The 14,840-nt window shown below is 38.0% G+C and overlaps 1 protein-coding gene across 1 annotated transcript in view; it reads right to left on the bottom strand.

Annotated features, from left to right (window-relative positions):
- Positions 1–14,840, bottom strand: part of LOC101592553 (liver carboxylesterase 1) — a 51,217-nt gene that overhangs the window by 32,375 nt on the left and 4,002 nt on the right. The window contains exons 2-5 of the mRNA XM_023708675.1: positions 6,903–7,101; positions 5,467–5,611; positions 3,150–3,283; positions 195–348 (exon numbers count right to left, since the gene is read on the bottom strand). Of these exons, the coding sequence (XP_023564443.1) occupies positions 195–348; positions 3,150–3,283; positions 5,467–5,611; positions 6,903–7,101 (632 nt within the window). The remainder of the gene's footprint in view (positions 1–194; positions 349–3,149; positions 3,284–5,466; positions 5,612–6,902; positions 7,102–14,840) is intronic.

Raw genomic sequence — 14,840 nt, 5'->3', positions numbered from 1 at the left:
AGAAGAAGAAGAAGAAGAAGAAGAAGAAGAAGAAGAAGAAGAAGAAGAAGAAGAAGAAGAAGAAGAAGAAGAAGAAGAAGAAGAAGGAGAAGAACCACAGGGAAATATGACTCAATTGGCTGGGCTGTAACCAAGAGGTCCTATTAGCAACTGTATCAAGCCCAGGGCTGAGGCCTGGTAGCAGAAATACCTACAAGAACAGAGACATCCTGACCACCTGATGACTCTCCAAAGATGGTCACAGAGCCTGGGTTTCCTCCAAAGTTGGCAATGTTGTCCTGGATCCAGCGCAGTGCAGCCACCTGGTCCAAATGACCCCAGTTCCCCCGGCTGTGTTCATCCCCTGTGCTGCAAGAGACAGATTGATAGAGGGAAACAGAATTATTAAAGTGGTGCTCTCAGGAACTGAAATGGTCCAGGGAACTCTCAGTGTTTCAGAATGAGTTTATGCTTTGTATTCCTGACCCAACTCTCTTTCCTACAGCAGCATCATTTGGAGAACTGCACACTGATTCTTCTAGTTGCTGTGGACTGAGCATCTGCTGTGTGTCCAACAGAGATCTAAGGAATCAATAACACATAGAAACAAAAGAGCCAAAAATCTGGCTATCCTCAATTCATGCTAAAGAACAAAATAAGCAAAAGAAAAAATATATAGTTAGATAATGAAGGTACTTTGAGCATAAATAAACCCAGATAAAAACAAAATTACATGAGGGAGAATGTGATATATCAGATTTCATAGCCAGTGAAAACTTCTCTGCAACATTAGAATTTGGTAGAAATTTGAGTAAAATGTGAACATGGGCCCTATAATTATTTAAGGAAATTTCATATAGGCAAAGTAGGAGGAGCACAGAGGTTAGGGACAAGTGACAAAATTGAGTGTAGCTATTGTGAGTTGTACTACACAGCTTGTTGTAGGCACAGGCAAGGACTTCTGTGTCATAGAAAGTAACATTAGAACACTTCTCAGAAGCATGATGTCATTCTAGCTGTCTCACCTGAACACTCTATTACATGAAACAGTCATCATGTAAAATTAACAAGATTATGAAACTAATTGGTTAAAAGCCAGGACAAAGTCACAGGCCTTGGGCTACAATGCAAGCAAGGAGAAGCTAGACAAAAACATCTATTTGGCAGAACCAGGGATTGAACTCTGGCCCTTGCACTTGCCAGGTAAACACTTATTCTACTGAGATATCTCCCTGGCCCCAATCGTATTTTAAAGTTGGATCCAAAAATATTTTCTGTGGGTTTGGGAGATAGCTCAGTAGGATAAACACTTGCCTGGCAAGCACAGGGTCCTGAGTTCAATTTCCAGCACCACAGAAAAAAAAATTCTGGCTAAGTGGATGAGAGGTAGAAGTAAGAAAGAAGTCCAAGCTGACCACAAACTTCTATCCTGAGCAACAGGGAAGATGAAGCTGTGGATGGCTGCACAAGGGGTTTATGGGACTAGAAGAAGTCATTGTTGAGTGAAATTCAATAGTCATTATGGGCCATCTGAAGTAGTGAACATCATTCTGTCTATGTAAAGGTGGAAGCAACCAGCAGACATCCAATGGAAATGAGAGAAAGTAGCTAAAAATGACAGATAGCTTTAAAAGACAGGTGAATCCTATAAACGAGCTAGCTAGTCACTCAAGAATTTAGTTGAGGCCAGCCTGATAGCTCAGCAGACTAAAGAGCCTGCTTAGGCAGAGCACAGCTTCTGGAGTTTGATCCCAGTCATGCCATGTTAGCCCCACGCCCAGGAGGTGATGAGATGGCCATTGACACTGTGCGTGGTGGTGTGCACTTGTCATCCCAGTGCATGGGAGGCTACAAGCAGGAGAATCACTACAAGTCCAATCTAGGTAGTGAGACCCTGTAAACCCTGTCCAAAATATAGAAAAGAAATTAGTAGAGAAGGAAAAAAGGAGGACTGAGCATGGGGGAGGAAAGGGGGAAAAGGGGTTAAAAAGAATCAATCAAGAATTGGGAGATGGCCAGAACTGCAAGAAAGAAACACTTCAGAACTCAAGAAGGAGTTGGCGTGGCTAAATCTGAGCAGCCTAATAAGGCAGTTCTGAGTGTTCATGGAGATAATTGTTGGTCTCCATGAGAACAACCTGGCAGTGGGGTTACTTGAAAATCTGTCTCAGGAAACATTATCTGCACTACTCCATGCGGATGCCCATTCTTACTTTCCCAGAAGAAGCATACCCCTTACTTGCTCTGCTGAATGTTCATTCCCATCAAAGATGGGGAAAGGAGGAAATTTTCTCAATGTTACTGGACATGGAATACAACACAGGTGAAAATGAGTTAGATATTTTAGAATAAGTAACATGAGGGATTTGTTTTTTGGAGAATGATTAGAATTTGATAGGTAGAGCAGACAACCTGGGAACAGGGATTCAGATCATGTAAAGCTCAAACACAGATAGGCAAGTATGGCTGATGTTCGAAAGTTTAGCCAGGGATATAGCTCAGTGGCATAAGTACCATTCTGGCAAGCTCAAGGTTCTGAGTTCTATTCCTAGTACAAAAAAAAAGAAAGAAAAAAAAAAGTTCATTGGAATCCAGTAATGAAAGGATTGACATATTAATAAACACCATGATAAAGGATGCTTTTGGGGATGGTATGACTATAGTCAAGACCTCATATCTTTGATGTGACAAACACTGAGGTTTGGTTTACACGTGGATTGTTTCCAAAAGGCTCATGTGAAAGAGACTTGATCTCTAATATGCTAGAATAAAAAGGTGACAAAAATTAGAAAATGTGAGGCTCAGTGTAAGATGGGTCAGGTGCTAAAACGGCTGCTTTTGGAAGAGAACAATGCAGCACTCATGAGAAACTGATTTGTTCTCCAAAGAGCAAGCTGCTATACAAGAGAAAGCTTGGCTCAGACTGTGCCCTATGATTTCTGTCCTGTACTCTGACCCATTCTGTATGCTGAAGATTCACTTTCAGATTTCTACCACATTATGCCAGAGACAATGGGCTACCACCAAAGACCAACCAAGCAATGTGATATTGGAATGAACTAAACAACTTTGTGTACTTAAATGTTTACTTGGTCCCACATGCTTTGCCATATCACAGAAAACAAACCAACACAGAAGGGAATACACACAGACAAGGCAATATACCTTACCTGAAGAATCCCCAGATGCCCAGGCGAAACTGAATGGTCACCACTACCACATTTTCATGGGCAGAAAGAGCCAGTCCATCATAAGTTGATGCTGCACCCACCACATTACCACCTCCATGGATCCACACCATCACCTGGAAAAAGAGGAAACAGGCACATTGATTATAGAAAATGATATTGGAAATTACCTCAAGGTTTTTATGAATAGGTCTTTTACAACATTATGGCTATGACTGAATGAGCCATTAGCCAAAGTTCATCGACACAGCAATGTTGCAGTGGGTATTAATCCTCTCCAAGTCTTCAGGCTAGCACAGGAAACTACCCCACTGAATAAACTCTGGCTTCCCTTGCCTTTCTGCCCTGACCTATGTGTCATGTTCTTTCAAAGCTCTCCAAAATGGGAACATCATGAAAGATAAGTAAAGTCAAGGATGTCATAATTTCCCCAATACTTCCCTGTACTTATGCCTCGACCATGCAAAGTCAGATATAGTCCCTATCTGACTATATAGAAGGCAAAGAGTAAGATTTTGTATTTTGTATTAATCTTAGTTAACTTTTAAGTAGGGAATTATAGTTCCTATGAAATAGCAAAAGCTAGAAACACTCAGTGTAATGTTTCATATCTTGTCTCCACATTTCCTCCTCTGGGGCCTGAATCCTACATATTGTCCTCAACCTAGACACATATTCATCTCCCTGTCAGGTTGTCAGACATCTGACTAACAATAGGCAAGAATCTGCCATGTGTCTGAGACTAATGAGAATTGAAAATTACAGTTCAATGAATAGAACGATTCATAATATGTCTTCTTATACTTAACAGCTCACATACTGTTAAATGGGAAGAAATGAAAGCAGATAAAATACCACTGTAATAACACTAGCAGAAATAGCATATAACATAAAATATATAACAATGACTGTTACCAGCACTGAAAATTGCTTGTCAGAATAATGATACTAGCTATGTCCCATATGACAGAAAAACTGGAACATTTTATTGCCTAAGACCTACTGGGAATAATTCATATAGTCAAGACTTAGTGAGAGACAGCAACAAGAGTCGTCCAAGCAATCTGTCCTCAGATCTCATGCATTTCCTTGCTTGCCCACTGACTACAGCCCACAAATACAGCATAGTAATCTGACTTTTAGGGCAAGAGGAACATACTTATCTTGTTCCACCTGATGAATGTTGAATGCTTATGCTATTTAAGCACACAGCACTGAGTGAAAATTTATAATCATTACTGTATATTTTTTTTAAATTTTATTTATTTATTTATTTGAGAGAGAGAGAGAGAGAGAGAGAGAGAGAGAGAGAGAGAGAGAGAGAGAGAGAGAGAGAGAGAGAGAGAGGCCAGCTCAGCCCACCAGGGGGCAGGGCTGGCTGGCATGTGGTGCCGGGGGATCGAACCGCAGTCCCTGATGCTTTTGCTAAGCTTGTTCTAAGTAGGTGCTTAAGACCACTGAGCCATCTCTCCAGCCCGCTGTATACTCTTATGCTATTATTCATATTTGAGTAAATAGAAATTGAAAGAAGTTAAGAAATTTTCAAAGTCTCTGGACCAGTCAAAGTTAGGTTGAAGGCTGAAATCTAGACCATGTAGTTCTAGAACATGTGTCATATTTAGAAGTCTCTTGCTTCCAGGTTTCCAAAGCCTCTAAGCTGCAGCTCTGTTTCTTTCCTGTACCCAGAGCATGCACTAAATCACAATCATCTTTCAATGAAGATTGTTGAGAAATGATATACTGATGAATTTAGTATGTAGCTGAGCAGCTCAGATGACAAAATCCTTTAAGGCAGGTCTGTGTGTTCATGGTTTCTTCCTTGTTTCTCTAAAATCTTAGGATAACTGACTTATTAAGGACACTAAATGTGTAGTAAAAGTATGAGTGAACATATGAGGTAGCATTTATCCTCAACTTTTGTGCCTTAAAACAGGTGAATGACCAACTTCCTAGTCCACATCCCTCCTGCCCCACTCCTGGGCTCTGTGCCATGGTTTTCATGCTAGACTGATTTGGTGCTTAACTTTTCAACCTCATGGGCTCTGGACTTCATGTTTTCCATCATGGCCTGGCCCACCATCTGACCCACACCTGCAATAGATTTCAGCTCTTATCTTCTATTCTCTTGCAAATGCTGACCCATTGGGCCAAAATCAACCTTGCCATATGCAATTAGACAGGTAAATACATTGCAATAAAGCATGTAGATTTGCCAAGCTGGCTTCAGTCCCATGTATGCTGCATTCAAAGTTCCAGGATCACAAAAGTCACAAGTGCTGACCAGTGGTACCATGCTTACCGGCAGACTGCTTTTCTTCCTCACATCCACAGGAGTGTAAATATTTAAATACAGACAATCTTCAGAATGCTTCAGAGAAATGCTTTCCTTCCTATTGGTATAGAAATCAGAGATAAACTGGCTCGCTTCTGGATCTTGAGAGCACCTGGAAGGGAAGGAAAAATATTTACAGTTTAACTAGGTGAAAATTGCAAGTGGCCTTTGTGGCTTAACCTTGTACATGGATGTTTGAGCCTGAATTATGTGATAATACCACCAGACTGGAGTTACTGCAATGAGAAGATGGCATTCTGGGGGTCTGGTTAGATCCATGGGTCTCTAGAATCTCAAGATCATGCAGAATGAGAAGAATTTGGCAACTCTACCCTTTTCCTAGACTTTAGGATGGACTGATCCAGGAATAGCAGGTGGTTTACTTGGTGTTTTTCCCTGGAAGATGACATTTCCTGTAGAAACATCCTCCTCTGGGTTACAGAGAAACCAAGTCCTTCCACCAAGTAATCATATTCCAGTCCTTAGTAGACTTCCTTCAACCAGATCCTCTGATATAAGAAGTTGTGCTCAACAGTTCAGGGATGCAGTTTGGAGGACAATTTCAGGAAAATTGCATTTCAGGACTGGCTCTACCATAGATGTGCTGGTTGATTATGAGTAAATTCCTTTCTCCCTTTATCCCCATCTGCAATTTCTTAAGGGTCCTGCATCTCTGCCATGCTAGCATTCCTTCATCACTCTTTCCAAGGCAACCACTGTAGGCTACCCAGATAAGACTTCTCTATGATCCAACATAAATTATAACCTGCAACATATTATGAGTTCCTCATTGTTCTTGGAATTTATTTAAATTCTTCTTATGTAGTAAGTCTTTGTGATGTCTCATAGAATCCACCCTAGTACCTTTGAGGTTCTCTTCTTAACTCTTTTACAGGTAAGAAAGATAAGGTAGGACAAGTTTAGAGAACCTGCCAAGGGTTGCATAGCATAAATACTAATGCAATGTGTCAGTGATTGTCCCAAGTGCGTCATACACCATACTTCCAGTTCTCAATGTACCTAGCTTGCAGAATCGCTGCCTACAAGATGTACAAGAACTGAGGCTGTTCAACTACTTTTTCTTCTGCCTAAGTTTAGCTCATATCATACTATAAACTATGTATAAAATGAAATTGGCAATAGTTTATAGTATGATATGAGTTAAAAAGTTCTGTTCTCCAGTAGATTATAAGAACTAAAAATATGCTCAACACACAGTAGGTGTTCAATAACTATGTGCTGAATAAAAGGGTCTAGAACAGTATGGCACTTCTATAATGTTTGAAAGTTTCTTGATTTCAGAACAAAGTAGAGCTAAACAGCCTATTATATCATTTTTTTCCTTTGTCTCTATGAAGAAAACATCCCACTGAATGATACCAAAGCCACCCCCTGAAACTTACATGGGAGGGTAAGAGGTGGTATTCTTCACATACTTCCATGGTTCTGGAGGTTGTGGAGGCACAAATCTCAGGGATCCCAGAGGGGGCTTCGCAAAAGGGACTCCCAGGAATACAGAGACAGGCTGTGCAAATCCTTCTAGGCTGACATATTTCCCCAGGATTTTGCCATACACGGTGTCCACCACAGGTGGTGAAGATGCTGGACATAGACAGAAAATGAGTTGACATCAGAGGAGAAAGGTGAGGCCCACAAACCAGGTGGGTTTTGCCTCATTCTAGGCATGTGAGCTTGACTAAGTCCTTTCTTTAATGAGAAAAAAAATTATAAAAATATATGGAGATGTAAAGGATGAATTATGAAGGAAGTCTTGGAACTTGACAAATATGGGGGCTATGGTTAGAAAAGAACCAGACGCCTGCTCGCCGCACCCAAGACCCCTCCCCAGCCAGACCCCATCCTGCCATGTATGTGGGAACATCTGTCTGCTTGCCACAAACAATAACCCTCTCCAGCCAGACCCCAGGCCCAGCGTGGGGGGGGGGGGGATTTCTGCCTGCTCACCTTGGACAAGACCCCTCTCCAACCAGACTTGAGGTCTTGCACCAGGCCTCCTGGTGGAACCTTGCAGCAGAACTCCCTGAAAAGAGGCTAGGAGGCAGATCTGCTGAGCTAATCCATAAGCTGAACATCTTGTCACAGTGACACAGTGGGTTCACCTCTAAAAGCTGCAGCAGGAAGAAGCTGAGCACAGCAGCCAAACCAAAGTGAAGCACATCTGGACAAGCTCAAAGTTGGTAGATCCAGAAAAGGTAAGCTGAGACACTCTCTGGGACCAAGATCTATAAGAGTGTCCTCTCCCTTTTACTCATGATCTACAAAGGGGGCAACAGGTAACCAGGTGAAGGAGTCTGCCTAGAAGACCTGAGGTACATCACAGGGAGGGGATTAGACAAAATTTAGGGGAATTGATTTAAATACAAATTCCCACTTTAATATCTGCTTAGCTGCACAGACATAATGTTTGCTCTTACAATCTAAAATACAAACCCATTAGTTACAAAAGTCTGTCAACCGCTAAATATTGCTACCCACTATTACTGTTTCTAATTTTAATTCTGTAAAAACAAAACTAAAACTGGCTTAACCATATAATATCTTCAGTAAGAATTTTGGTAGGTGCTAAGGTTATAGCTGCAACAAAGATCTACACCAAAGGTCAGAGGGCAGTGATATAAAAAAATGACAAAGAGAAGGAGCAAAATGCAATCAATTTCAGGCTCCAAGCCTACCCAGAACAAATGCAACAGACACTAGCAGGGTAGAAATTTGTAATCACACAGCTGAATTCTCTGAATTACTAGCATCTGAAGTAAAGAAACAGCTGCAGAAAGGTATAGAAGAAATCAGATCAGAAAAATCTTCTGAAATAAAAAAGAAAACTCTGTATTAATAGCATCTGAAAAAAAAGAAAAAATAGCATCTGAAGTAAATAAACAACTGCAGAAAGGTATAGAGGAAATCAGACCAGAAATAATCTCTGAAGTAAAAAAGAAAATGTACAATGAAAGAATTAATAACTACTTCTAAAGAAGACACTGATTAAAAAATTAGAGTATAGAAAACAACAGGGGCCTTGAATGAGCAATATAGGAAAGAAATAGATCACCTGAAGCAGAGTCAGAGATATAGAGGAACTTAAAATCCCAAGCACAAGCTTGGAAAACTGAATGTAAGTGAAGATAGAGTTTCAGATTTTGAAGACTCCCATGTAGCTAGTGAAAAGGTAAGAAAACATCTCTTAAAAACAATTAGGATTAAGGAAAAAATAATCCAACATCTGCAATATGATGCAAAAATGGAAAACGTGAAACTAATAGGCATCAATGAGAAAGGAGCCAATACACATGATATAAATAAATATGGACAGAAGTAACAGCAGAAAATTTCCCAAATATGGAGAAAAAAATCTGACATTCAGTAACTGAAGCATATGGAACTGCAAATAGCATCAACCCAATTAAAAACACACCGACACATATAATAGTCAAGATCCCGGAAAAGCAGCACAAGCACAATATAAGAAAGGCTGCTAGAGAAAAGAAACAGGTTACATTTAAAGGAACGCACATCAGAATAACTGCAGATTTCTCTTCACAAACCATGAAGTCAAGAAGAACATGGAATAGAGTACTCCAAGTCCTCTATGAAAACAAATTGCAGCCCAGACTACTACACCCTGCAAAATTCTCTTTTATGGTTAGGATAGACATATAGTTACATTCTGTTAATGAATAATGGGATTTGTTCTAATAGTGTTTGTAAACAGGATATCATGTCTGCATCTTGTACAGCAAACAACCACTAGGAAGAGAATATGCAATATGTTAATTACTGAAACTATCCTACCAATTTGATTTGAAACTGTCTCATTGCTATTTGTTTCTCAATAAAATTATGGGGGAAAATTCTCTTTTAAGTTTGATGGAGAAGTGAAATGCTTCCATGGCAAAGAAAAATTGAAGAAATTCATGACAACAAAGCCAACCCTACATAGACTACTAAAAGATGTCCTAGAGAGGGAACAAAATGATCAGAATTTCATGAATGAGAACTGAAGAAACCCACTAAATGGGACAAGCAATTAAATACAAGAGAAAAAGGAGTAAATAACAGCAGGTAAATAGCATGTCAATCATGATTCAATATATATCGATCATAACTATCAATGTAAATTGATTCAATTCAACAATTAAAAGAAATAGATTGGCACAGTGGATTATGGAGCAAAATCCAAGAATATGCTGTATATAAGCAACACACTTGACTCAAAGAAATTCATAGACTGAAAATCAAAGGATAGGAATCAATTCTACATGCCCCAGGTGCTCAGACAAAAGCAGGGGTAACAATCCTGTTCTCAGACAATCTCAACTTCAAACCAAAACTGAGCAAAGAAAATAAAGAGAGTCACTACATACTGATTAGGGGAAATATTCAAGAGGAAGAGGTAACACCCATAAATATGAATACACCAAACAGAGGAACACCCAACTATGTAAGACAAATTTCAATGTACATGCAAAATCTAATATCCAATACCACAACCTTAACAGGAGACCTTAAACCCCCTTATCGCAAAAGGGGACATCTGGTCAATCACACAAAATATTAGAAAACAAGTAGCAGAACTAAACCAGAACTTGGTGGAAATTGACTAAGTGGACATACATAGAGTGTTCCACCCACAGCAGAATACGTATTTTTTTTCAGCAGCACATGGGACATTGTCTAAAATAGACCACACACTAGTGCATAGGTCATGCTTAACTACATATAAGAAAACAGATATTATCCCATTCATATTATCTTACCACAGGGTAATGAACATGGAAATAAATGAAAAAAAGAAACCAGAAAAACCCGATAAATACATATAAATTACACAACATCCTACTCAACAACTAATGGGTCACAGATGATATTAAACAAAAAATTAAACACTATCTACAATTCAATGAAAATTAAAGCACAATTTATCAGAATTCGTGGGATACAATGAAATCAGTTATTTGAGGGAAAACTACAGCTCTGAATTCACACATTAGGAAAGCAAAACGAGAAAAATAAGTACCCTCATGCTAAACCCAAACATCTAGAAAAGGAAGAGCAAAGCAAACCCAAACCCCAAACAGTCAGAAATTATTACAATTGAAATGAAGAAAACAATTCAAAGAGTTAACGAATCAAAAGACTGGTTTTTCAAAAGATTAAATAAAATTGATAAGCCTCTAGCTAACCTCATCAAAAACACAAGAGAAAAAACTCAAATACAGTCCATAAGGAATCAAAAGGGTAAAATTACTACAACCAAGTGGAAATTCAGAAGATCATCAATAGCTACTTTGAGAATTATTACTCTCACAGAATTGAAGACACAAAAAAATGGACAGACTCCTAGAAAGTTACAACAAACCACCAAAACTGAATCAAGAAGATATAAGAACACCCAATAACAGAATAACTGCCATTGAAATTCAAAATGTAATGAAAATCCTACCTACATGGGGTCAGGGAGATGGCTCAGTAGAATAAGCACTTCTTGGCAAGCACTAGGGCCTGAGTTAAATCACTTGTACCACCAAAAAAAAAAAAAAAAACCGACAAAGAAGAGTCCAACTTCCATTAGATTCAGGGCAGAATTCTACAAAAAATTTACAAAGATATAAACACAATATTCCTCAAAATCTTCAAGGAAACTGAAAAGGAAGCAATCCTCCCAAAATTGTTCTAGGAGGCAAGTATTATACTGATACCAAAACCAGAGAAAGACAAAATTAAAGAAGAGAACAACAGGCCAATCTCCCACATGAACATAGATGCAAAAATCCTCAATAAAATCCTAGCAAGTAGAATACAGCAAATCATCAAAAGATTATACACCATGACAAGGTAGGATCCATCCCAGGGATGCAAGGATGGTTCAATACACACAAATCTATAAATGTAATACACTATATCAACAAAGCCAAATCCAAAAACAACATGGTCATCACAATGGATTTTGAAAATACTCATTCATGTTCAATGTCCTACAGAAACTTGGAATACATGACCTCTACCTCAATCTCATAAAGCCATCTATGATAACCCAATGCCTAACATAATTCTAAATGGGGAAAAATTGAAATTTTTTCCTCTCAGAACTGTTACAAAACAACGATATATCCTCTATCACCATGCCTATTCAATATAGTTCTGGAGTCATTAGATAGAGCCATTAGACAAGAGAGACAAATAAAAGCAATGAGAAAAGGTAAAGAAGAATTTAAACTATCATTATTTGCAGATGGCATGACCTGAAAGACTCCAGCAAGAAGTTTCTAAAATTAATAAACAAATTTGGTATCATAGCAGGATACAAAGTCAATATCCAAAAGTCAATAATATTCCTCTACACAGATAAGAAACACATTGAGAAGGAAATTAGAGAAACAATATCTTTTATAATAGTATCATGGAAAAGGAAATTCTTATGAATTAATCTAACTAACGAAGTCAAAGATCTATTCAATGAACATTACAGTACTCTGAAAAAAGTGATCATAGAGGATTTCATAAAATGGAGATATTCCCTGCTCCTGCATAAGATGAAGCAACATTGTGAAAATGATAACCAAAATTGTTATACAGATTTAATGAAATCTCTACCAAAATTCTACCAACATACCACCAAAGCTACAGAAATCATTCCTAAAATTTATTTGGAATCAGAAAAGACCTAGAATAGGAAAGGCAATCCTTGGCAACAAAGACAAGGCTGGAGGCATTACAATTTCTGACTTGAAATTATACTAAAAAGCTACTGTGATAAAATCAGCACGGTATTGGCAACAAAATAGACCTGAGGATCAATGGAATGCATTAGAAGTTGCAGAAGCAACTACAAACAAATTCAACCACCTTATCTTTGACAAAGGGGCCATACATGCTTACAGGAAGAAAGATCACCACTTTAACAAGTGGTGATGTAAAAACTGGCTCTGTACATGCCAAAAACTAAAACTTGACACCAGTCTATCACCATCCAGTAAAATAAATACAAAATTTATTAAACATCTAAACGGTAAAACTGAAACACTAAATCTCCTGGAAGAGAAAGTAGGATGGACTCTTAAGACAAAGGCATAGGCAAACGTTTGTGAACAAAAATCAAACTGAACATGTAACCCTTGAAAGAATTAACAAGTAGGACGTATCCTTATTGAGAAGTTTTTACATGGCAAAATAAATTACCAACAGATTGAGAAGACAGCACACAGATTGGGAAAATAATATTAACTAATAAGCACTAAGACAAAGGTCTTCTCTCTGGAATATGTAAAGAGCTAAAAAATATTAGGGCCCCAAAATTTAAAGACCTAACACAGAAATGGGCATCTGAGATGAACACACACTTCTCAGAGAAAGAAATTCTAGAAGGTAAAAAAACACATGAATAATTGCTCCACATCACTAGCCATCCATGGAATGCAAATTAAAGCAACACTGATATACAATCTCAACCTAGAAATTATGGCTATCATAAAGGAAATCAACCAACAGCAAATGTAGAAGAGGCTGTCTTGAAAAAGGAACCATTCTTCCCTGCTGGTGAGAATATAGACTGGTGCAACCATTATAGAAATCAGTTTGGAGACTCTTTAAAACGTAGGACTGGAAATCCCACTGAATCCAGCTATCCCCCTACTTGGAATTTTTCCTAAAGAACTGAAAATATCATATCATAGTGATATAAGTGTACCTATGTTTACAGCAGCACAATTTGTGATAACCGAATCTTGGAACCAATCAAAATGCCTGTCACCTGAAGAATGCATGAAAAAGATGTGGTATTTTTATACAATGGAGTATTACTCAGCTATAAGGAATGAAAAACTAGGAGACTTCATATATAAGTGGATACCACTTGAAGATATACTCATAAGTGAAATAAACCAGACCCACATGTGTAAATATCATATAATCTCCTAGTTTAAGATCTCAAAAGAATGAATAAGAATTGAAAGGTATTACACAACTAAATAGAAAGCAAGAACTGAAGGATTAAACTACAAGAAGAGGGCAAGGTGAAAAGCTAGGAAACATGGCAAGGGAAAAACCATATATTTATATACACAAAATAGTTAATACAATGATTGTGAGAATCTCCATCAGGTTTTTGAAAGTATCAGTTAATTAGTAGGATTCTAACCCAGACTAATAATATATGCTGATATCTGTGAGCTAAGCAAATGCAATGAAGATAGCACTGTGAAAAAATATGGCCATGCTTGAAATGCCTGTCATTCTAGTCTTCTAAAAGCATACTGCTTCCAATGTCATATCAATTACTGCTATATTCTCTCTCAAGTAAATGTTTGTTTACAAAAATAATAAAAGGTAATAAATGAAAATAATACACAACAAAAAATACATAGGACTATCCTGCTACATTGTTGCATATGCTTAGATTTCTAAATTTTTGTGTAAAAATTTAGAACACTTTCTTTCTATTTTTTATTATTTTTTAAATTTTTTTCACATTCTTTAGGGATTATAGTTTAGCATATCAATGATTGTTGGAAATTACCAACAGAGTGAAAAGACAACCCAGAATGTTATATCTAAATTGCTTGATATTCAGACAGATACTGATGTTAAGCTAAATAGCCTATATTTTAAGGTAATAATATCATTAAGCTTCTCTTCTGGAGGTTTAACAACTTAAGCTTGCAGACCAAAAAATTAGAGAAAATGAAGAGATACAAGGAGAGTCAACATTGTGGCCCTAGTCCTTCAGGTCAGTGAGGACTCAGGACAAAAAAGAACCTATGCTGTAACATGCTGTAAGGCAGTGATGTTCCAAATTTTCTGATCAAGGAGATTATGGAGCCACAGAGGTAAGTGATCAGTGTTATAGATTGTGCCTCAGGAGAGTTACATAAAGAGGAACCATTTTCTCAAGCTTTCTCAGAGAGTAAATTGGTCAAGCAATGGCCGTGGCTGAACCAGGTGGCTGGCACTGACAAAAGATCTACAAACCACTGTACTGGGTTTCAGGGTAAAGCCTGAAGAGATTCAACTGACCTTGTCAGATACAAAGCTTACATTTTTTGTTACATAGGCCTAGCTTTATCTTGGACTTAACCATCCAGCATAAAAGTATAAACACGTGGTATTAAATTTAAAGGCATATTAATATGCTCAGCTAAAAAGGCTCTAGTCAACAACTTCTGACATTGCCAGTCCTGTGGGTAACCACTACTATTATCAACTCTTGGACTATATTGGATTATTATGCTTGATTCATGCACCTACAATATTTGAATGGCAATGGAATACCCATTTCTTACAAAAGAAAAAAAAAGGTGATATAAATGATGGACCATTTTGTAGTG

The sequence above is a fragment of the Octodon degus genome, unplaced genomic scaffold (genome assembly GCF_000260255.1).
Source record: "Octodon degus isolate 3935 unplaced genomic scaffold, OctDeg1.0 scaffold00447, whole genome shotgun sequence".
Lineage (NCBI taxonomy): Eukaryota > Metazoa > Chordata > Mammalia > Rodentia > Octodontidae > Octodon > Octodon degus.
Note: the sequence above shows the minus strand (reverse complement) of the source record. Positions and strands in the feature narration are given on the sequence as shown.